The following is a 23,353-nucleotide window of genomic DNA, read 5'->3' as shown; positions in this document are numbered from 1 at the left end:
ACCCACAGAGCAAGGTCAGGGATCAAACCTGAATCCTCACAAACACTATGTCAGGTTCTTAGCCCACTGAGCCACAACAGGAACTCCTACTTTGCCACTTTCAATTCACCCTGTCCTGTCATATAAAGGGGTCTCTCCAAGTTACTTCTAGATACTGCATGAATGAATGAAGAATAAGAATTTAAAAACACCCAGGTGGTGAAAAAGGCAGTTACTCTTAATGGCAGTTGGTTACTTCCCCTTGCTTTTCTTGATAAAGATTTTAATTTAAATATGAGTAAATTACTAAGTAATGATTCAATTCAGAAAAATAAGATTCAGTGCAAACCAATAAGCTAACAATTGGGTCACCAAAAACAAACGCACTTGGATAAGGCCTGATGACCACAGAATTGGCTGGCTGGAATATCTAGGCAGGTTCAGATTTCTACCAACATGCCCATAAGTCCTGGGTGTTGCAACCATGCATAATGGGTTCATGATTAAGATGTAGACTACTATTTTGGTAAATCTGGGGCCTTACTGCAAAAGCCAAACCACTTTGTGGGAAAAAGAGTAAGGGAAGGGAGAAATAGCAAGAAGATACTATTTTCATTATTCATTATGCTCCTTCCTCTAAGATACTCTTAAATCACCTAAAAAAGCAGCTAAGAAATATTATTTTTAAAAATATTGGAATTGACTAATTAATACAATACAATATTTTCTGAAGGTCTAGACGTTCCTACAATCTGCTATCTTTCAATTTATGTCTTCTTCTTCTTGCACAATTCTCATTAGAACTATGAAATAGTAAGTAACTAAAAGAACTAAGGAGGAAATGACTTACATAATCTCCCATGTTCACAGTTTGGAGAAGATAACATGCAGTGTTATCTAATTGGTGGTTCACTGGCTGAGTAGATGGATACGACAAAAGAAAAGCATTTGGTAGTAAGACCCAAACTTCAAAAGGATCCTTGAATTACACTTACAAACTTACCAGTCACCCAGTTCTTGTTATGCCTCAAAACTATTAATGGTATAACTCTGGATTTCCTGACTTATGACTTCAGCCTTTTCTGGGAACAAAGAGTTTCCATCAGTTGAATAGGAGAAGCATCAGATTCCAGAGAAGTAGTATGGTTCCGGTGACTAGTTAAGAAAATGGGCTATGGAGCTGCACTGCCTGAGTCCAACTCCTGGTTCTGCCTCTTGCTCATAGAGAGACCTTGGCTAGATGGCTTAATTTCTCCATCTGCATTTTCTTGATCTATAAAATGGGATGGCAACAATACTACTTCTTAGGGTTGTTGTGAGGATGAAATGAATGATTTTGAGTAACTTAAAACATTGCCTGGCCAGCAGAAACACTATCTCATCCTAGGAATGATTTTTTTAATTGGAGTATAGTTGGTTTATAATATTGTATTAGAAATTACTGTTTGTTATCATTATTGTTGACTTTGAAAATGCTATCTTTTTCTATTAAAAGAATTTTTAATTTCTAAAAAATGTTATTGGGTCACAATGCTTATAAAAATTCTTCTTAGGCATCCAAAGCATACTTTTAATACAAGAATATCCTGTGACACACCTTTAACATATAAAGTCTATGAATTGGGAAAAAATTATTCTATTTTTATTCACCTTTTTCTCTTCTTCAAACTTCCTCTCATTTTTTTTTCTTTTTTTGCTTTTTTAGGGCTGCACCCTGAGGCATATGGAAGTTGTCAGGCCAGGGGTAGAATAGGAGCTGCAGGTGCCGGCCTACACCACATCCACAGCAATGTGGGTTCTGAGCCGTGTCTGTGACCTACACCTCAGCTCATGGCAATGCTGGATCCTTAACCCACTGAGCTGATCCAGGGATTGAACCCACGTCCTCATGGATACTAGTCAGGTTCGTTACCCTGAGCCACAACAGGAATTCCCTCCCTCTCATTTCTTAAAATATTTATAGCATGTTTTTGTTTCATACCAAACACTTCACCTTCCTTACCTGGAATATCTGGAAGCTCAGGAAGAGCATGTTATTGAAATGAGTTTTTATAGGGAATTCAATCAAACTAAGACTACAACCAAGATCTTTTTAACATGCCTGTTCTCTGCTCTTTTTCTAATCCTGACTATCCTTGAATATCTGGGAGGCCACAGATATTTACAGTCACTTCAGGGCCTTTGGATAGAGGTAGAGAACTTTCATACAGGCCAGCATTACTCAGACATGGAGAAATGTCAAACATGAAACATGACAGTAGGACAAAACTGTCATTTTTTACATCCTGGAATACATGTAAAATAATCTCTCACCAGCATATTGGTATAATCTAAAATGGATTTAGGGTTTGTTATGGTTCTGGGTGAAAAAAATTGTTATATTTGCTTTATGTATTATAAGAAAAAAGTACTAGAATTATTAAATAATAAATTCGTATATGTAATATATTAACATTTTAATGAGATACTTGAGTAGGCTTAATTTATAGAAAGAACCATAGCACATTGGTGTTCAAATATAACTTTAATGGCGATAAATTTTGTATGGGTTGAAAAACTGTTTTATCACTCTAAAAATGTACCATAAGTCAATATTGAGAGTCACATAATTAAACCATCCTGTTGGGAAGCTCATTCCTAGAAAAACTTAAGTCCATGTGAAGAAGAAGCTGTTTATATGATCTTTCTTTCCTCCTCTTACCTTTCTGCCCTTTCCTCTCTCTCCTTTTTTTCTTTCTTTTGCTATTTCTCTCTAACACAGTTTTTCACTGACCTACAACTGATAACACTTTTGCTTCACTGAGCTGCCTCAAGACCAAAAAATATGCTAAACCTCTCATCCTATCAATAAAGCACTTGAGTGCTTGGAAAACAGGTCAGAACTAGACAGTCCGTGGGACATGGGGAAGCAAAATACTGCATCCCAAGGGCGAGAACTAGCAGAACTGACCTCAACTGTTGTATCCATCCTGTTGCAAAAAGGTGTGTGTGTGTGTGTGTGTGTGTGTGTGTGTGTGTGTGTGTGGTGGGGGGTAGTGGCTAGGAGAGGGGTGGGGTCATTAGATGCCAAACAGCCTGTGTTTGGTTCGCTGCTTTACTGCCTTTTCTAAACCTCTAGGACTTCAGCGTTCCCTAGCAACAGAAGCAAAGGATCAATTTAGAAAAGTGCTTTCCAGAGCATTCCTATATAACTACTGACCAAGCCATTTTAGTTTATGTGATCAAGCAATTGAAATTCAAGGAGATTTATCACTGACTGTCCTCAGCAGCAAAACTGGAAGAGTACTGCTTGATATGTATGCTACTAATGTCTGAGATGACTGATACTACCTCTATTGCACTAGCATGGATTGGTTTCAGGAAGAATTAGTAGTCTCTGCATCTCACCGTGAACCAACAGTGTTGCTAGGGAAACTGATAATTATGTGGCAAAATAGAGGGTGTAGAATAGAAGAAAAAAGAGTTCAGAAGAAATGTACCGTTTTGATTCAAATCAGCATGTTAATGGTATAGTTTGTTGATCTTCTGTAGTCATATAATTTAATAAATACTATTAATTATTAGTTGACAAGATACAGATTTCTGAACTAAAAGAAATGAACAGAAATGGCTCAGATTCTTAAAAGCTACTGGTTACTGATCATACTTCATGTATGGCACAGCAGGAATATGTATTAAAAACTACAATGAATTTTAAGAGTTAAAATATTCAAACAGGTGGAAAAAATATTGATTTCTGGCTTAAAATAATCTTATAGAGTTCCAGATATAAAAACTATAATTCCACAAAGTTCTAATAAAATTTCTTTTTTTCCACTTTAAGTCATATAGCCCCTAGACACACTTGGGTGGAGAAGAAAGAAGTGTTGCCATTTTTATTACTATATGTAGTAAAAAACCAACCCAAAGAAGTTGAATGACCTTCCTGAAGTCACACATCTCTTCAGTTAGTGCTAATGCTAGTACTAAATACTCTTACTTAACTCCTGGGAGGCATTATTTACAGATTATGTCTTAGTAAGGGAAAACACAGCAAAAGGATATACACTTAGAGAATAGACTCAAATCTATAAATATTACTTTAATTTTACATGAAAATGTCCAACATTTTTCATTTTTTAATGGCTAAGAGTTTGTTCTCAAAGTTAATGATATGATATAAACACTTATCAGGAAAATCTCATTGGAGACATTTTACTATGTGCAAAAGAACATCAAAGAATTAAACAGCTCATTAGTGATCCAAGTTTTACTGCATGTCACACCACTGCCTGTGAGTTGTCAGACACTTCATGACAATGCTGCTGCATGACATTCTTTTCCTAACATTTACTAGATGGATATTTTAAAAGATAAAATCAAAAGTTTTATATCCTCTTATGTACTTACCTTTAAAAATTCTTATACACTATCTAATTTATAAATATACTACACATATCAAAACATTCATTCACATTCTTATACACACAATCCATACAAGGGTGTCTGTTTTGGGAGAAAGTAAGTGATTTATTTATGGTTGGTGTATGAAAGAAAACAACCATTTACAAAAGAAAATGTTTCTAAAGTTTCGGTCTGATTTGGTCTTTAACAGGAAGGAATGAAGTGTATACACTGAACAACAAGGAAAAGCAGAAAACTATAGAATTGAACTCAATGAATTCCACATCTTGGAAGTAGGTAGTCAGCCTTCTGATGTTATGAAAAAGATCTTCATTCTAGTGATTTAAAAAATCACTTATTTTAAGCCTACTCATTAATACCTAAGGAGTGTATCTCATCCTAGATGGGATGAATGATCAGTTTAAGGCAGTTTATTAAGCTATCAACAGTAAATAATATCTGCCTTATCTGAGTTGGAATTTTGTTATTTCTTTGTATCAAATATTTATTTTTGATAAATCAAGAGCAAAATGACAGATTCCTATTTTGATAAGCCCTTTCTTCTTTCCCATAGCAGGAAGTCTTTTTCAACTTTTAAATCTCTCTCTCTTTTTTTGGGGGGGAGGTCTTTTTAGGGCCACACCCATGCAGCGTGTGGAGATTTCCAGGCTAGGGATTGAATTGGAGCTACAGCTGCCAGGCTATATACCACAGCTCACGGCAGTGCCGGATCCTTAACCCACTGAGCAAGGCCAGGGTTTGAACCCACGTCCTCTTGGATACTAGTCAGATTTGTTTCCACTGAGCCATGACAGGAACTCCCTCAACTTTTAAATCTCTGAATAAGAAAAAGAAGAATGTAAGGCCAATTTTTACAGTTCTTAAAACCAATTTTTATGGTTAGGTTAAACAAACCTTGACTCAGGCCATCATGACAAGATGTCTGCTTGACATCCAAGTTCTCTATGCTATCTCCTTTTGAGACTTCACCAAGAGATGTCCTTCTCTCAAAGATGTTGTTGTTATTGTTAACTTGAGTCCCATTTTGCTTCAGTAGCCTGAACACCTCAGCCTCCAAATCTCTAATCTAAGAGAGAAAAAATATACCCAGTCATAAAACTTTAAAGCAGCACTGCTCTCCAAGTACTGGGCAAATTAGTAGCTTTGGGCACATAACTCACCCGTACTTGAAGGCCTTGAACTTCCACGAGATGAGCTTTTTCCAAATCTTCTATTTTCTTTCTTTCTGCTTCCTGTCTTTTGATGAAATCAAGTTCTCTTAAGAAGAAAATAATAAATCTCATTGCATCAAACATTCAATAAATGAGGAAACATGTAAAAATTCTTATCTGAAGCAATATACTGAACAGTGAAATAAATAACCAAACAGTTATTTAAATAAACAAAACCCAATCACAGTTAGAGAAAAGGGATCTAGTAATGAAAGCAAACAATTTAATGGATTACAGAGTAAAAAGAAAAAAGCTTTGATTCTGCTTACTATGGTTTTCATTTTTAGCTCCTCATTCAAGAACAGTCGTTCATATTTAGATAGAAGCTACTGAACTAATGACCCAATTTGAGTAATTTAGGGGAGATAATTACATGTCGAGTAGATGTAATTCCACATCTACAAAGTCATATACCTAGTAAACTGGTGGGACTGCATGGTGAGGGTTTAAAAAAAGATAATTGTAATAAGATTGCTTCCCACGAATGACAGAAGATGGGGGCTGGATGGGTCAGAAACACTTAGGGGGAGCTGTCACTTAACACACCTGAAGAGGATACAGGGAGAAGGAGAAATATCTCCATTTTGAGAATCTGGGATGCAATATTCAAGTTAGGCAGACTTTATCATAAAATTATTATGTAAATAGAGTTAACTATATTTTTGGCAAGAAGAATTAAAACAGTGATGTACTAAATTTATAGTCCTAAGAGCAATTTCTCCCTTTTTAATAAACTTTTGATAGCAATCTCTTTTAAATATTAAAAACATTATTTGATGATAGGAAATAACAGGTATGGTGAATCTTACATATATGTTTAGCTTCTAAGGGCCATGGAAGCTAGAAGAACAGAGGAGATACAAAGAAAGGTGCTACTTTCTATTGTTCTAGCTAGCCGGAAGTAACAGATAAAAAACTCTGGTAAAAATCTCCCTGACCATCTCCCTGAAATTACACCAAGATCCAACAGATGGAAGCAGAGCAGCATCAGCTCAGAAATGGCTGTTGAAACTGAAAAGCAGAGTGTAGTGATGATTTCTCTTACTACAGTGAACTGAGGTCCTTGTGACTCTCAGCAGCTGAGAAAAGGAAAGTGACAGGGCAGGGGGTCTGGCTAGTCAATATTTATACTCTCTGTAGTGGGAAAATTCTGAAGTTACTGAATCTTAGAGATAGAAGCAGCCTCATTAAGGCCCCAGTGGCTGTTTTGCACATACTACGTCCAGTAGTCACTCTGCATGACTTCAGCTGGGCTTCTTACTTCTGAGTCACAGAGATGTTTCAAGAAGGATAGAGGTTGAAATGTTTTAATAGTTACTATCAGTGATTAATTAACAACAACAATAACAAAAAAACAGGAAGTAACTGGTTGCCTAAAAAATTACAAACAAAATACAATCTCATAAGAAAAAAATGACAGAAGAGATTTCTAAAACTGAATGTCTATGCTTTATCTATGCTACTTAGGAAATAGCTGAGGTCACCTTTTCTTTTCCACTACATATGACAAAACTAGTGGATATAAACCTTCTTGAGATGCACGCAACTACTCTATAGTCATTAGAAGCTGCTTACTTTTGCTGAAAATCCTTGATCAGTTTCTTTGCTTTATTGTATTTCTTTTCCAAGGCCTGATACTGGCTTTGGGTCTCTTTTAGGTGCTCATTCACTGTGTGGCATAACGTTTGAGCCTCAATCCAATAGCTCTCCAACTTTAACATTCTTTCTTTATTCTCTTCTATATTCTGTTGGAGTTGCGTCTTTTCTAGCTCCCACCTCACTTTCTCATTTTCTGCTGCTTGCAGCTGGACAAAGAAAATGTCAAAGCAAGGTTAATCTGGGTATTTTTGTAGAAAAAAATCCTTCATATTTTTACAGCATGTTTTACATTCCATTGTTACATATACTCAATCATCAAACACCCTGAGATGAAAAGAGTATGTATTATTTTCACTAGTACATAGATTACAATATGGAAATCTTGAAAAGTGAAATGGTTTGTCCAAGGTCACATATCTAATAAATGATAAAACATGGATATGATTCCAACTCCCATGGTACCATGTGGTGTATGAAATTCTGTGGCAGTGAAAAATGTTCTAGAGTTTGAGTCTATCCAATCAATTTCAACATGCTTTCTTTTTGAGGTTTTTAAAACATACATTTGTACGTAAAGGGCTAACTAAAAAGGGAGTGGGGAGAGGCAAGCTGGGAAGAAGAGAAGGGCAGAAGCATAGTACGGCCTAATGGTTATGATGAGGACGTTGGAGTCATGCAGCTTAGATTTGAATTCCAGCTCTGCCATTATTGGCCCTTAAACCTTGGAAAGTACTAAAGTTCTCTAATATTCAATTATGATATCTATAAAACAGGATGGTGATGTAAAACATCAGCATGCTTGGAATAGCTCCTTGGGCAAAATAATCTAATACAAGTTATTTTTACTTTGTATCCCTTTTGATGATATTATTATATCTTTAATTTCAACTGACATGGACATAGCCTGTAGCTCGTTATTGTGCTGGCATTTTTCTGAGTTTCTAGAGCCTGATAAACCCCAATCTGCATAAAAGTACAAAAGATAGTAAAGTATACAAAAATATAAACTCTTGCTAAATTAACTTAAATCTCTCTAATGGAATAGTAAGGCAGCTTCTTGTGGTTTTTGCTTTCAGGGAAGCTCGGAATAGAAAACAAACTAGTCCAAATACCTTATTTGCTACAGAAATTCTAAACTGAGCTCTTAGGTGAGGGGTCAAAGGTCACTTATTCACAACAACTGTCTAATCTTTAAACCAGTGCTTCATCTACTTCATATGGCTCCTTTAAAGTTCAAAAGGAGGAGTTCCCGTCATGGCTCAGTGGTTAACGAATCCGACTAGGAACCATGGCTGTGCTCAGTGGGTTAAGGATCTGGTGTTACCGTGAGCTGTGGTGTAGGTTGCAGATGTGGCTCGGATCCCGCGTTGCTGTGGCTCTGGCATAGGCTGGTGGCTACAGCTCCGATTCGACCCCTAGCCTGGGAACCTTCATATGCCATGGGAGCGGCCCAAGAAATGGCAAAAAGACAAATAAATAAATAAATAAATAAATAAAGTTCAAAAGTTCAAAAGGATGCAGAGTTATTTTAAACCACCAATTTTCAAAATCTAAAATTTTCTAAAATCATACAGCATTCAGCAAATGGAAATATATATGTTTTTATGGATATTTTGCCCTAAGTACACTGGCAAAACTGATTACAAAGTAGAAAAATAGACAAAAACATTTCAAAATTAGGAATTCTAGGGCATTCCCATTGTGGCTCAGTGAAAACACATCCATGAGGATGAGAGTTCGATCCCTGGCGTCGCTCAGTAAGGATCCGGCGTTGCCCCAAGCTGTGGTGTAGGTCACAGATGAGGCTCGGATCCGGCATTGCTGTGATGGGGCATAGGTGGGCAGCTGTAGCTCTGTTTCGACCCCTCGCTTGGGAACTTCCATATGCCACAGGTGCGGCCCTAAAAAGAAAAAAAAGAAAAAAGAAAGAATTAGAATTCTATTATTAACATGGATATAAAGAGTCACAGTAAAGTAAGCTATTCTATGGTTATTATAATTGAGAAAATATAAAATACTAATTTACAGCATTTTCTTGATTAAATATCTAACACACAGCTTTGTTAAAGCATTTGCAATCACAGGAGAATCTTTTTCTCTAATTGTAACCAACAATTAAAAAAAAATCTTTTATTCTTCTATGCTGAGAAACAAGAGCAATTTAAAGCAGGACAGGGTTTTTACTGCATCTTTTATTAAGCAATGCTTTTGTGTTCAAGTTGTTTATTTACCAACCACTACTAATTAAAAAATTATTATTCACAGAGCTTGGCTAAAACCATGAATGATGTATAGACATGGTCTGACTAAAGAGCTACAGAGTTATTAGCTGAAAATACCATTTAACCAAAATAGCTTTGCTAATTCATCTCCATTTAAAACACATGGAAAAACCAAAACAAGTGTTCAATGTGAACAGAGAAACAGATTGTCACTGGTATGGGAGGAATTATGTCTTCATTTTTAAAAGACCATTAAAAATAATTTTTATTGTTTTAAAAGTAATTCAAAACATGTTTGCTTTAAAATCTTTGAAATTACATATGTGGTAAAATAAGACATAATTCAAGAAATTTACCAATTAAAAATGCCCTTTTGAATTTTGTATTATCTCATTAATAAACTAAAAATATATGCTCCCTTTTCCCTTTTATCAAGATGTTTTTCCCCCAGAAATTTAAATAATATGAACTAAACTTATCTAAAGATTTCTGGTAGCATCTGATACCTAAAATAAATTATTTACATATTAATTAAATTTCAAAATATTTAATTACTAGAAATTGGAAATTTTCCCTATGAAAAATAATTAATGTGTTATGTTAAAATGCATTGTTTCTGAAGAATAAGTCAAAATAAATAAATGATTAAACTTATTTAAAATAAGATATATAAAAAGAAAGCTATAGTAAAAACTTGTGCTTAAGGAATTAGGGGCAAAATGTAAGTCACATGGTTGAACTATTATGAACACATACTTTTTGAGGAAAGCTCAGAGTGAACTGGCCACATATGTGCAAGCATGTAAATATGCAATTATAAAATATTGTGCTACTTTTCCTGAGGGATATGGTGGCACTGACCCCACAAGGGTGTGCACTGGTAGGTTTTTCCACTAACAGTGGAAGTCAATCTTTCGCATTAGGATTCTTTCAAATGTACAGAAACAAATCTTTTAGTCCTAGGGTTGAATTTATTCATAGCATCTGAAGTTTAAAAAGGACAATTCAAACACTGTGTATTGGTACTTACCTTGGTCTTCAATTTCTGAATCTCTGCTTCTGTAACTGCATGTTTGATTTGCAACTGAAAACAGAAAAGAAAGGAAAAATATCTGAACTAAGAGTATCTATATTTTTAAAGCCTCGGCAGCTAGCAGAATACCTTATTACATAGCTGAAGGCCTAAAAAAGTGCTGCAATGCAGGAGGTTGTAAATTAAAATGTCTAGTGTGTAAAATGACTCTCCAGGTGCAAACTAATTAAACACAGGGTTTATGGCTCACACTCCCTAACATCAGATTAGGTTACGAATTTAATTGCTCAGGGACCAAAGAGAAGGAAACACACTTTCTTGCCCTCTTTGCAACTCTTCCTTTATGATTTGAGTGTCAAGAAATTGTTTCCTTGAAAATCTTGTGGATTGAATGGCTTCAACGGGCAAGTCAGCCGGTGGCTATGAGTAAAGCTTCCATTCCAAGTCTGGAAGAAAGGTGGCGCTCTGGTCCCACAAGTAAGACATTTTAGGCTTTGCAGCTCTTTTACAGCTCAGGCAGCTGCAAAGCTGGAGAACAGGATGATGCAGATCCACAGCGAAATCCATAAAAATTTTTAATTGCAGGAAAAGTACAGATCTAGATTTGTGTCCTTTAAAAGGTCTACTTCTGTTAAGGACTTAGACACCCACAAAGCTTCAGCTACTGTTTACTGGCCTGAGAGCCGCCATTTGGATTTGTCTTGTTCTCCCCTCCCCACTTTGTTTTCTTTGTAGGAGAAGAACGAAGCAAACATTCATTCCTTAAGGGATAAATAAATACACCAACATTTACGGAAAAACATTTATGGGTTGACGATCACTTTTCTAAAACCCCTGGGGCCAGATGTTTTTGGAATTCAGAATTTTTCTAATTTCAGAATCATAGTAAGATGCATTTTCCATAAATTGCTTATTGCCCACAGCGGGGCGTGGAATCCCTCTGTAATCAAACACACGGAATATTTTTTTTGCCACCAAACATGTGAATATTCTCACTAAGGTGCATAAAGGCTGCAAATAGCATCCTGTCAGTGTGGGTCAGGTTTACCACCAAAATGAGTCTGCCACAAAATTATATTAAAAAACTGTTTCAGAGCATTTTCAATTTATGATTGTACAGAAGGACTGCAAACTTCCCATGTTACTGCAATCAAATAAGTCTAAAGTTTTCCTATGGGAAAGACAGCTAATGAAAAGACAAATGTGAACCTTTAGAGAGCACACCACCCTGAACACCTCAGCTCTCTCTTTTGTTTGTAACCTGCATTTCCTTGGTGTTTACCTGGCCAGTAAGGGCATATGAGAAGGATGTAGAAGAAAAGAGGTTAGAATCAAGGACAGATTCATTCAACACTCAGATACTGATGAATAAAAGCCTAGAAACTGAGGACCTTCACGCTCTGGGCAAAATGTCCTCTCCATGATCTTTCAGGTCTCCTGTCGACACCCTGAAGACAACAAAGCTACAGCTCTGCTCCTGCTCTTGGTCTTGAGGGTGATCTTGAAACTTTCAAATCAGATTCTGCCCCATCCATTTATCTTATTCTCTTGCTTTCGGAGCCGGTCACTCCTCTAAGTCTTGCCCACAGCTCTTGCTCCTTTCATCCGCCACTCCTTCTTACTCTAGGAAATACTCTCTGCGTGGCCAAAATGGTCTTGGCTCCCTCAGTTTCTCACCATAGCCCTAGTGGTACTATGCTTAACTTACCTGCCTTTAGCAGATGCTCAGAGCACCAGTGTACCTGGCAAAGTGCTACTCTAAATTCTTAGCATCTTCTCTTCCACCTCCCTGATGAAGTCTGTAATCATTCAGAGCTCCAGTCTGGATGAATCTCTCGGGACCTGACAAAGCCAGGCAACCCAGGCCAATATGGGCCAAAATGGCTTCTCCAAATGCTGGCTCTATGGTGAAGACACTACTGAATAATGGATCCTTACACTTCTAGACTCACTTTAGACATGGGAAATTAGGGCTTATAGATGAAATAAAATAAGGATTAATTCAAAAGGCACTTATTTTAGAGCTGCCTTGTACAAGGTGCTGTAAAGATAACTCTTTCTCCTTCTAATGAATTTTGGCACTAATCTCTCTACCAATATAAATTAATAAATCAAAATTAGCAAAAGTACGTAGATCTAGACATGATACATTACAGACAAACAGATGTACACATACACATACACATAGCTATAAGGAATTATTTTCCACAGAGATCTTGTACATGTGGACACTAAGAGATCCAGCAAATCTACATGCCTAGGTGATTTTTGGAGTATCTTCAATTGTTATTGACAAGAAGAATGACTCTTTGTTCCTTCTACCATGAGCCAAGTATGCAGAGTAGTTAAATTAGACTGCTGGAACTCATCTCAGGCCTACTATGTACTAACTATGTGAGTTTGGAAAATTACTTAACCTCTCTTGCCTTCATTTTCCTCACCTGTAAAATGCAGTTCCTCACAGATCACAGCCTTCCTTATTGGAAAATTAAATGAAATAACCCATGTAAAGCTGTCAGCATAGAGGCTAGCTGACACAGAATAAGGCCCCTATTAAGTCAGCCTAGACTAAGAAAGAAGAATTTGAAGAACTCAAATATGATTATCCCAACTCCTACTTCTCAGTTAAAAGTGATAAATGCTGTAAAATGTTGCACCTGAAATAAAACGAACTCTGGTTCTAGTTAAAGAGCAGCAAGAAATCAAAAGGGCAGATTTTTACGATGAACACTGCAACTATGAGGAAGTGCCAGATTTTATTTTCTTAGTGGTTAACACCCTGCAGGGTAACCAAATATACTGCAGCGCATCTTGGGACTTTGGCTTTCCTTTGTTCAAATCACCATGCTCTCCAGCAAGCTATGTCTCTGTCCCCAGTTTCCCATATGAAAAATGAGAAGGCTAGGTAGGAAGAACTCCAAGGCTACTACAGGTACTACAGGTGTGACAGTTATGAAATGAAGAGCCTGGAGATGGTTGTCATGGTTGCAGCATCTAGAGATTCTGATCTCAAGACAGTACTTTCATTTCATGAATGCATATACTAGATTAATCTGCTGATGTGCAGGACAAATCCAGGGGAAACTGTGAAGCAGCCAAGTGTTGATTTTCACTTATCCCATCCCACATATCTCATTGAAACAGATAATAGAAGAGAGCTGAACTCATAAGCAGTGAGGTGAGAACACTGATAAAAGCTCCAGAGTGTTACTAACTACAGCCAAATTCTTCAGATACAGGAAAGCAGAATGAAGTCTGTAAATTCAGACATATTCAGAAGATGGACAAAAATTTTAGTGCAGTGTTTTCCCTAGTACTTTTTTAAGGCCTAAAATTATAATAGATATGTGATTATTTTAATCCTGCATGCACATTAACAGAATTGCTACAAACCCATCACTATTAACGGGAAAAGCATTAGTTGTTAGAAATAAACTAACAAACCCTTCTGTTTTATATAGGAATAAACTGTTTTAGTAGCTTAAATTGCAGAGCTAGGAAGTGTCAAAGCCAGGTTTTATAAATTCCGGTCCACAGTCCGATCCTCTAATACTAAATCTGTTAAAGTGGTAGGACCCTTTATCTTCTTATCATCTTAGTCCATAAAAAGCTGAGTTTTCTTATACTAGGGCAGCTCTCCTTCCACAGGTTTAACAGCCTTTGTAAAGTGCAGGTCCAAGGGTTCATGCACCCCGACAAGACTGATCAGGCTGACTGCAGGGAGTGGAGGTCTATAGGATTGGTTAATAGAAACAGAGCCTGAAATACCTCTTGGAACTTTGGGGCTTCAGAGAATCTAGGACTGGAGAAAAGACATGGGAAGGGACGATATAAATAAAGAGAAAAGGTTAAGGACTGCAGGTTAGTGTCTTTCAACTTATAAGGCCAATCTCTTTCATCTCTTCTGTCATCTTGAACAGGAATGCCATCAATATCCACCCCAGGATCACAGCACAAATAAACACACGCACTCCTACAGAGAACAGTAGCTCTCATATAACATTCTGCAGGTGTACCTGCTGTGTTTATTTTTCTGTTTATTTCTTTCAAAAAGATGAATATAGAACATGTATTCATATCACTGAATCAATATAATCCAAATATAACTTCATTGGAAATAGAAACATCCTTATGCATAAACACTGTAAGACTGAACTTTTGCACTCTCTTTACTTAGCCGGGGTAAGTGAGGAGAACATTTTTCTTTAAAAAGGAAAAATGTTATCTTTGCAGGAAAAATTTTAAGAGTGCTCTAGTCCTAGAGATTTTACAATCAAATGAGAGCGACATTCTCTGTTCTTACTTTACAAGGGCAAAATAATAACTGATATTTGCATACAACTTAATGAAGTGGTTTCAGCATTGGACTCAGAATTTTTACAATGATCTTTGTGATCACTTGACTGTAGTCTGTCTTACCTGTTACAGTGTGCGCTTCACGAAAGACAAAATCAGAGCTGTGTTTGTTGATACTCTGGTGCTATTAAAGTGAAGCTATGCCACATTTTTTTATAATTTTGGCTGAAAGGTTTATATATGGTACCTAGCTTTACATTAACAAAACTGTTTTTCTCAGGAATAGATTATACAAAATTAGCTGAAATGAGCTGGCTGAATGATGCAATAAATCTAATGCGAATGGCAGCACTAATTACAGTACATGCAGCATGAGGTGAAATACTTCCATAAGGTTACTTTCTCAGCAGGTATTCAAAAGCTGGTTACTAATGGTGAAGGTGGTGGATGTAGGGGATAGCCTGTAATTACAATTCCTTTTTTTATTTTTTTATTTTTTGGTCTTTTTTGGGCTGCACATGCAGCATATGGAGGTTCCCAGGCTAGGGGTTCAATTGGAGCTGTAGCCGCTGGCCTACACCACAGCCACAGCACGGCTGTAGCTGAGCCATGTCTGCAACTGACACCACAGCTCATGGCAATACCCACTGAGCAAGGCCAGGGATTGAACCTGTGTCATCATGATACTAGTCAGATTCTTTCTGCTGAGCCACGAACAGAACTCCTACAATTACTTTTAAAATAAATATCTGTTTATAGTTAAGTATGTAGTATTTTTTAGCTCCTCCACGTATCAGTGGAAAGTTCCACAAAGATAACTATTTTCTTATCTAAGGTATTCATAACTTTTAAAGATTATTTTTCATAGATTCTCCATGACTTAAGTAAAATAATGCAATTTTTAGACTCTGTTTTGTTTTTGTTTTTTTTCCCCAGCAAGACAAATGCAGAACTGTTTTTGACAGGAGCTAATGGCTGTGACTCCTAAGGAGGAAAGGTGGAGGGGACACCGGGACAGTCCACTGAAACGGCACCTGGCCAGCCTCTTCCTGATTCAGCCTCTTCCTACTTGCTACTAAATTTCCAATGAAATCACGTTCAACCACATTGACATTAAAACTAAAAGCACCTGTTACTAGTATATGACAGAGTCATAAAGCTGAATTAAGAAAAAACCTATCCAAGCTTCACTCCAAAGATAGGAAGACACTTTGTGCCTCTCTGACTGACGACTTGAGATACCAAGTCTATCCAACGAGGAAGGTGGGCATCCTCCACCATCTTCCTAGGAGCTTTCCTCAGACCCAGGTTCTCTAAATCTCAGCATTCCCTAGTCATTCAGAAAGCAACTGCTAGGTGAGGAGAAGAAGGCAGCAAGGTGGCTGACAGTACCACTGAATACTTTCAGCTGCAGACCCCAGTCCACGTAAGTGCTTGGACCATCTTTTTCTTTTCTTTCTTTAACTTTGAGAACTGAGTGGCGAGATTTGGAAATATCTCACCTTAGTACAAAGAATTGCTTTTCTTTTTGCTTTTTAGGGCCGCACCTGTGGCATATGGAAGTTTTCTGTTTCGGGGTCAAATGAGAGCTACAGCTGCTGACCTACGCCACAGCCACAGAAACGTGAGATCCGAGCTGAGTCTGTGACCTACAGCACAGCTCATGGCAACGTCAGATCCTAGACCCACTGCGTGAGGCCAGGGATCAAACCTGCCTCCTCAGGGATACTAGTTGGATTCGCTTCCACTGTGCCACAGAGGGAACTTCCAGCGAATTGCTTTAGATTATAGGCTGCCTGAATTTAGCATCCAGGCTAGAAACTAGGCATATAGATATGTCCTCCTAATGTAGGTCTGGAAATAGGATCCATATATATATATCCCAGACTAGAGATCAAATTGGAGCTGTAGGTACTATCCTACACCACAGCTACATCAACACGAGATATATAAATTTCATACCCAAGCACAGAATATGTGTGCTGTTTGCATACATTAGGAATATTTAAATACCACTGTTTATGATAAGCTACTAAAGAAGTCTAAAGGGGTACTCTGGGAGTTCCCTTCATGGCGCAGTGGTTAACGAATCCAACTAGGAACCATGACGTTGCGGGTTCGATCCCTGGCCTTGCTCAGTGGGTTAAGGATCCGGCGTTGCCCTGAGCTGTGGCGTAGGTCACAGACGCGGCTCAGATCCCGTGTTGCTGTGAATCTGGCATAGGCCGGCGTCTACAGCTCCGATTAGACCCCTAGTCTGGGAACCTCCATATGCTGTGGGAAGCGGCCCTAGAAAAGGCAAAAAGACAAAAAATAAAAATAACGGGGAACTCTGAGTGACAGAGAAAAAAAGCCTTGAAAATTCTAAATAGCTACCATATGGAGTATGTTTTTCAAACAAAGTGTGATAAAGTCAGAACCTAATAACAAAATGATAACAAAATAAAGCTGATGTGTGGAAAGTAAAATATGCCACTAAATAATTCTTGTGTTAAAGAGGAAATCAAAAGAGAAATTATATCTAAATGGCAGTGGCATTCTAAATGTAAAAAATTGTGACATTTATGGACTAAGTGCAACTAATTAATACCAAAAAAGAAAAAAGGAGGAAAAATAAAGATATTAGTAGAAAATGAAATAAGTATTTTTTAATCAAAAAAATAGAAACGTAAAGGTAATATGACAAACAAAATTCTAAAAAAATTAAGAAAAATTTGAAAATACTCAAAGAAAGAATAAAAATGTAACTAATTATAGATATTAAAGATTTTAGTACTTTAGAGCTATACTATAAAATGTAAGTTAATAAATACGAATGCCTATGGAAGCATATTAATCTCTTGAGAAATGCAAAATGCCAAAATTGGCCCAAGAAAAACTTGAAAACATGAAAAGAGTAACAGATATTATAAAAAGTATTTAAAATCTTCCTCCACAAAGGCACAGATGGTTTTACAGCTGAGTAATAATAAACTTTTAGGGAACAGAAATTTCAATCTTATGCAAGTCATTAACTCTCTCTTATAAAAGTCATTTCTGAAAATAGAAAAAATAGAGAAAGCTTCTTAACTTACATTGGAGCTAATATAACCCTTGTGGCAGCTATTAATTAATCCACTCTGGTTAAGATTTTCTGTTACTCTTAGGTGAACACTTATGTAATAGAGGGGACTATAACATTTGAGAGAGGGTGAAAAAAAAAAAAAAGACTTGAATTAAACAGATATATTCCACAAACTTGGGTTCAAAGAGTCAATGTGATAAAAATGCCAGTTTTCTGAAGTTAATTTACTGGTTTAATGTAATTACTATTGCAAAGTTTTTTCAAGTGAGTTAAAGTGATTCAAGTATTTTCTTGAACAAGCTGAAAAGTAAAGACTTTCTGAAGAGAAGAGTCAGATGGATGGGATTTACAGCACAATGTTTTATATATATGCTAATAGTACTGCACTAAAGAATGATGAGAAAATAGAACAGAATCTGAAGGCCAAAAGCAGTCCAGAGTGTAAAGGCACAAATACTGTAGAAAATAATTCCGGGTCTCCAACCAGAAGGAAATAGGTAAATGAGCATTTAATAAAAGTGCTAGCCACCTTGTAAACTATTTGGGAAGATTAAATTAGGTAGTTGTCTTGTATTATACAACAAATCCCAGTATATACTTGATAGCATTCATGCACCAAATATTTAACCATTAATCATATGCCAGGAACTATGCAAAGACTGTGGATACACTATTCAGCAAAAACTGATAAGTGGACAGTCTAGTAGCAAGATACATAATAGGCTAAAAGTAGGAATGATTGAGAGAATGTCAATCTAATGAGCTTTGCCCAAATTGTAAAACAGGTACTTTTGCTTGAAATAATGTAATTAAGGGAATCCTCTGTAATATGAGACTTTCTACAGACTCCAACACAAAATGACTCTCTACCTCCATCCTAGGTTTTGTACATAATTTTGTGAAAAATACCTAACACTGTACAATACTTGGGCATGTATGTTAATCACATAAAGAAGTTTCAAACTGTAAGAGTGGCAGGTGTGCAAGACAAAGATGCTGTGACAGAGGGCCACGCAGTGGATACTCAGTGGCAATCTCCTAAAGAAATGAATATATTTATATGTTAAATATAAAACAAAATAGCATAAAAGAATTAGAAGTGATACTTGCTTGTTTTAGAGGTGGTGAAAAATCTCCAATTCTTAAAAGCCAAAATTAAAACTACACATTTGGAATTGCCATCATGGCTCAGAGGTTAACGAACCCAACTAGTATCCGTGAGCACACAGGTTTGATCCCTGGCTTTGCTCAGTAGGTTAAGGATCTGGTGTTGCTGTGAGCTGTGTACAGCTCTGATTCAACCCCTAGCCTGGAAACCTCCATATGCTGCAGGTATGGCTCTAAAAAGACCAAAAAAAGACAAAAAAAAATTTTAAAAATAAAATAAAAAGACAAAAATAAAAATAAAAATAAAATAAAACTACAGATTTGGTTACTCGGGCTAAAAATAAAACAGCCATGTTACATAGAATGGGTCCTGGTCATGCAGCAGCTTATATCAAGGTCAGCAACCATATTCTGTAAAAGGCCAGATAGTGAACAATTTAGGATTTGGAGGCCATATGGTCTCTGTGCAACTACTCAACTTTACTGTTGTAGCATGAAAGTAGCCACAAACAATAAACAAATGGATATCCATGGCTGTGTTTGAAAAACTTTATTTATGAAAAAGGACAGATTTGGCTGGTGTGCCATAGTTTGCCGACCCTTGGTCCAGATCACAAAGTTGCCTACACCGTGGTGTCCACTTCAAACAACATTTAGGGAGCATTAAGTCCTTGACGTAATTCAGAAAATGGAGGATATGTTCCATATGCTATTCCTGCTTTTTAGGCTCTTCAACTTCCATTAAAAAAATGTGTACCCTACTTCCAGCTCAATTATCTACCAAAAAGTAGGGGTCACATTCACCTGGCAAAAGGGAAGAGCTGTATAAAAAGGCTTCTGCCGGGTTACACAACCTGTCCTAACTGCCTCAAAGGTGGATGGAGAGTTATAACATTCAAGGAAATTTTCTTAAAGAGCCAAAGAGTTCATCACCTCTTCTAGATAATATGTATTCTTGGGATATATCAGAGCCTCAGAGAAAAAGGCACCTAGATGACACCACTTCCTCCCACTCAGCCACTTCTTGCAGAAGAACTTTCTTTTTCTCCATTATTCTTTGGTTTGAGGAGATCAGTTAATCTAGAAAGTCTTCATAAGAAATGGTCCTAAGATAGGCATTTCTACTTCTACTGTAGGGAATTCTGATCATTATATAATAGTCACCAAGATTTCCTACCTGATTTAGAACTAGGAATAGTCCTAAATCATCTGAAAAACCCATGTTTTTTTCCTCAAGGACTCTGGGAGCCATATACATGAAAATGGTTCAACCTGACTAATAAAAATATGTGGAAGAGAAATGGGCATTTTCAACACACTAAGTGAAATAAATAAATTTCTGTATCACCAAGAAAAGGCTTTCGGGTGGCAACCTGGCATTAAGTACAAGGCCTCCAAATATTCATATTCTTTGATCTAAAAATCCCACTGTGAGAAATTATCCTATGGATAACATATTAATATATTACTTTTAGTAATTTAAAAATACCTGGAAACGAAAGAAATGTTCCCAAATAAGGAATTAAGTGAATTATAAAAGATTCATAAGAATGGTGAATAGGCATCATTTATGGAAAAATATTGACGACATGGGAAAATCCTAAAAATATAGTTTTAAGTATCAAGAGTAGGAATTAACACAGTATAATCCCATATACCACAATATTAGGATTATAAGTGATTTTTGGCATTTATACAAATCTGTATTTTCCAAAACTCTATAATGAACATAAGTTATTTTATTTAATAAAAATTTATATTTGAAAAGTACATTCACTTGGACACTGGTGTCATAAATATAAATTTGACATAATGCATTAAAAAGGTAAGTCAATGTATTAGATGTGTTAGGTATAACATCAAAACATATAAAAATGACCTACTCATATACATTGAAATTAGGAATTATAAAAAAATGAGAAATTGTAAGTGCAGTTATCAACCTTGTTTTTCATGAACAAGAGAATTTTTTTTCCCCATGTGGTCAAGTCCCCGAGAGACTTGCCACCACAGAACAGTGGTTTTTAAGGCTTGGTACTTCAGGGTTATTGTGGAGAGGCTGTAAATAATGACACACTTGTCTTCAACAACGGAGGATGTTCATGAAACAATGAGGAGTAAAATGCTTGGGGACTCATGCATCACTGTTTTTTTCACATGCTGGGGTTCTGAGAAGTTAATTTGGAAGGAGAGTTTATTATGGTTATCTGCATTTGCTCCCTCAGGATCCATTCCTGCCCCTTTCCTGACAGTTCCCACCTCAGAAGACTACTCTCTTTAGATTTCAAGACTGAAATTTCCCAGGGTCCCTTGTCTATATTAGGCCAAGGGGATGGCTCAGCAGAAGAAGAGAAGGGTCTTTCTTGGTACATTATCACCCTTGCCCCCCAAATGTAGTTTTTAGCAGTGGCTGCATCTTACAAAGCTGCAGATGTTGCATGGCCCTCCTCCAAAAAAGGTAATTTCTTTCCTCTTTACCATTAAGCCAAAAGATGGCAACAGCTTCCAGCTGCTGCTGGTCCCTGTACATTGCACTATTTCTTGGTAGTTCTGTTAACTCTGTTCCAAGTTCATTCATTAAATTTTCCTCAACTAAACCACTTGGGTATATCATCTAATTCCTACTGGAACCTTGTCTATTTTAGGAAAAGAATTTTAAGAAGTCTTTTTTTTTTTTTTTTTTTTCCCACTGTACAGCAAGGGGGTCAGGTTATCCTTACATGTATACATTGCAATTACAGTTTTTCCCCCACCCTTTCTTCTGTTTTAAGAAGTCTTTATAGAAATCACTGCCTTCAGGAAAAGCCTATCGCTAGGTCCCAAAACTTTCATAAAACTTTAAAAATACAACATGAACTTATCACAAAAACTGACCATTTAAGCTATAGCTTGAAATTATGGAACAGACAAGTTAAAAATTATCACTATGAAAAATAACAAGCTTTTAAATTAATGATTGTGGAATGAGATCTACTTAACTTTTGCCTTGACATTCAATGAGCTTCAAAACAACCTGTTATTAAAAGGCTTTCTTTTGATTATTCTTAAAACACTTTCCACGCAAAAGTATATACTTAATAATGAAATGGACAGCTATAGAAAAATATTTTGCAGAGAATAAACTTACCTCTTTGAACTTGTGACTGAGCTTGGTTGTGTCCAGGTCTGAAGGGGAAAACATGTCCTCGTTCTCAGGCAGCTCGAAGACTTCAATGGCCAAGTCACTGCCAGGAAGAACAGGTCCTACCTCATCTTCCTCTTCATCTGTGGCATATTCTCCTGTCTGAAAGGAAGGGTATTTCAGAAACCCAGCTGTCCTTACCCAGGTGGAGGTGGGTTATTTTTAAATATTTTATAAAAGAGAAATAAAATAGATCACCATATGGTAGAAGTGTTAAGTAGGCTTTTAAGTTGAGCATGCTTCATGCAGCCAATGTTATAAACAAATGTTAGTTCAAAGATCCAGAGGGACATGTCTGTTGCATGTGTAAGTACATTTCTAAAACTCTAACAGCATCAGCAGGATCTTTAGTAAAGCAACAAAATCTTTGTTCCAATCTAAGCATTTGATGGTTTTACTAAATAAAATTATGTTGCAGAGGAAAATAAGTAATTCCTTTAAATTCTCATCACCTGTAATGAATAAGACATCTGATACTGAGAGCAGGGAAGAAGGTAGGGGAGACCAAAAGCTTCATAGAGTTGGAAGGGACCTTAATTAAGCCAAAAAATGCTTTGTAGATTAATTCTGCTATGCTTTAGAGTTCAGTATACTCTGTTTTTTTTGTTGTTGTTGTTTTTTTGTTTTTTTTTTTTTGACGTGTCCACAGCACGTGGAAGTTCCTGGGCCAGGGGATTGACCCTGTGTCACAGCAGCAACTCGCTGCTGCAGTGACAATGCCAGATCCTTAACCCACTGTGCCACAGAACTCCTGCTCTGTTTGGTTTGTTTAACTAATGTGGTGGTTAACTAATGACCTAAAGGATAAACTAAAGGTTTCTAATTTACAGCCAACACAGGTGTTCTGCTTTACCTGTACTGTACTACTTTTATATATCTCGGCATTTTGTCAATGTTAAAAAAAAATCATCCAGGAGTCTAGATTTCCAGTTTTCCTTGAGAAAGCCAAAGATCTGGTAATATAGGCACATTATGACATGATAACTGGCCAGAGTCAGCAGTGGTTGTCCCTTTACATGGGTCACATACTAATACAGCACAACTTCCATAATTCCATTATTCTATGCTGTTAGCTTCACTCCTTCATGATATCCACAGACCCATGCAGGTATTTGAGTTCCTCACCCCTGGAATAAATACTCCTCCGCACCACTAACTTCCTTATTAACATTATTAGAAAGTAGCTCCTCTCCTGACAGCATCAGGCTATGAGGCTCTAATTAAAGACAACTGCTTGAAACTTATTTGCAGAACAGA

At 36.8% G+C, this 23,353-nt stretch overlaps 1 protein-coding gene across 14 annotated transcripts in view; it reads right to left on the bottom strand.

The window, feature by feature from the left end:
• PPP1R9A (protein phosphatase 1 regulatory subunit 9A) overlaps window positions 1-23,353 on the bottom strand; it is a 308,766-nt gene that overhangs the window by 42,092 nt on the left and 243,321 nt on the right. For all 14 annotated transcript variants that reach the window (XM_021063370.1, XM_021063379.1, XM_021063374.1 and 11 more), the window contains 5 exons: window positions 22,043-22,198; window positions 10,446-10,499; window positions 7,170-7,399; window positions 5,544-5,640; window positions 5,278-5,449 (listed from right to left, as the gene is read on the bottom strand). In XM_021063370.1, the coding sequence (XP_020919029.1) occupies window positions 5,278-5,449; window positions 5,544-5,640; window positions 7,170-7,399; window positions 10,446-10,499; window positions 22,043-22,198 (709 nt within the window). The remainder of the gene's footprint in view (window positions 1-5,277; window positions 5,450-5,543; window positions 5,641-7,169; window positions 7,400-10,445; window positions 10,500-22,042; window positions 22,199-23,353) is intronic.

Source organism: Sus scrofa, chromosome 9 (genome assembly GCF_000003025.6).
Source record: "Sus scrofa isolate TJ Tabasco breed Duroc chromosome 9, Sscrofa11.1, whole genome shotgun sequence".
Taxonomy (NCBI): Eukaryota; Metazoa; Chordata; class Mammalia; order Artiodactyla; family Suidae; genus Sus; species Sus scrofa.
Note: the sequence above shows the minus strand (reverse complement) of the source record. Positions and strands in the feature narration are given on the sequence as shown.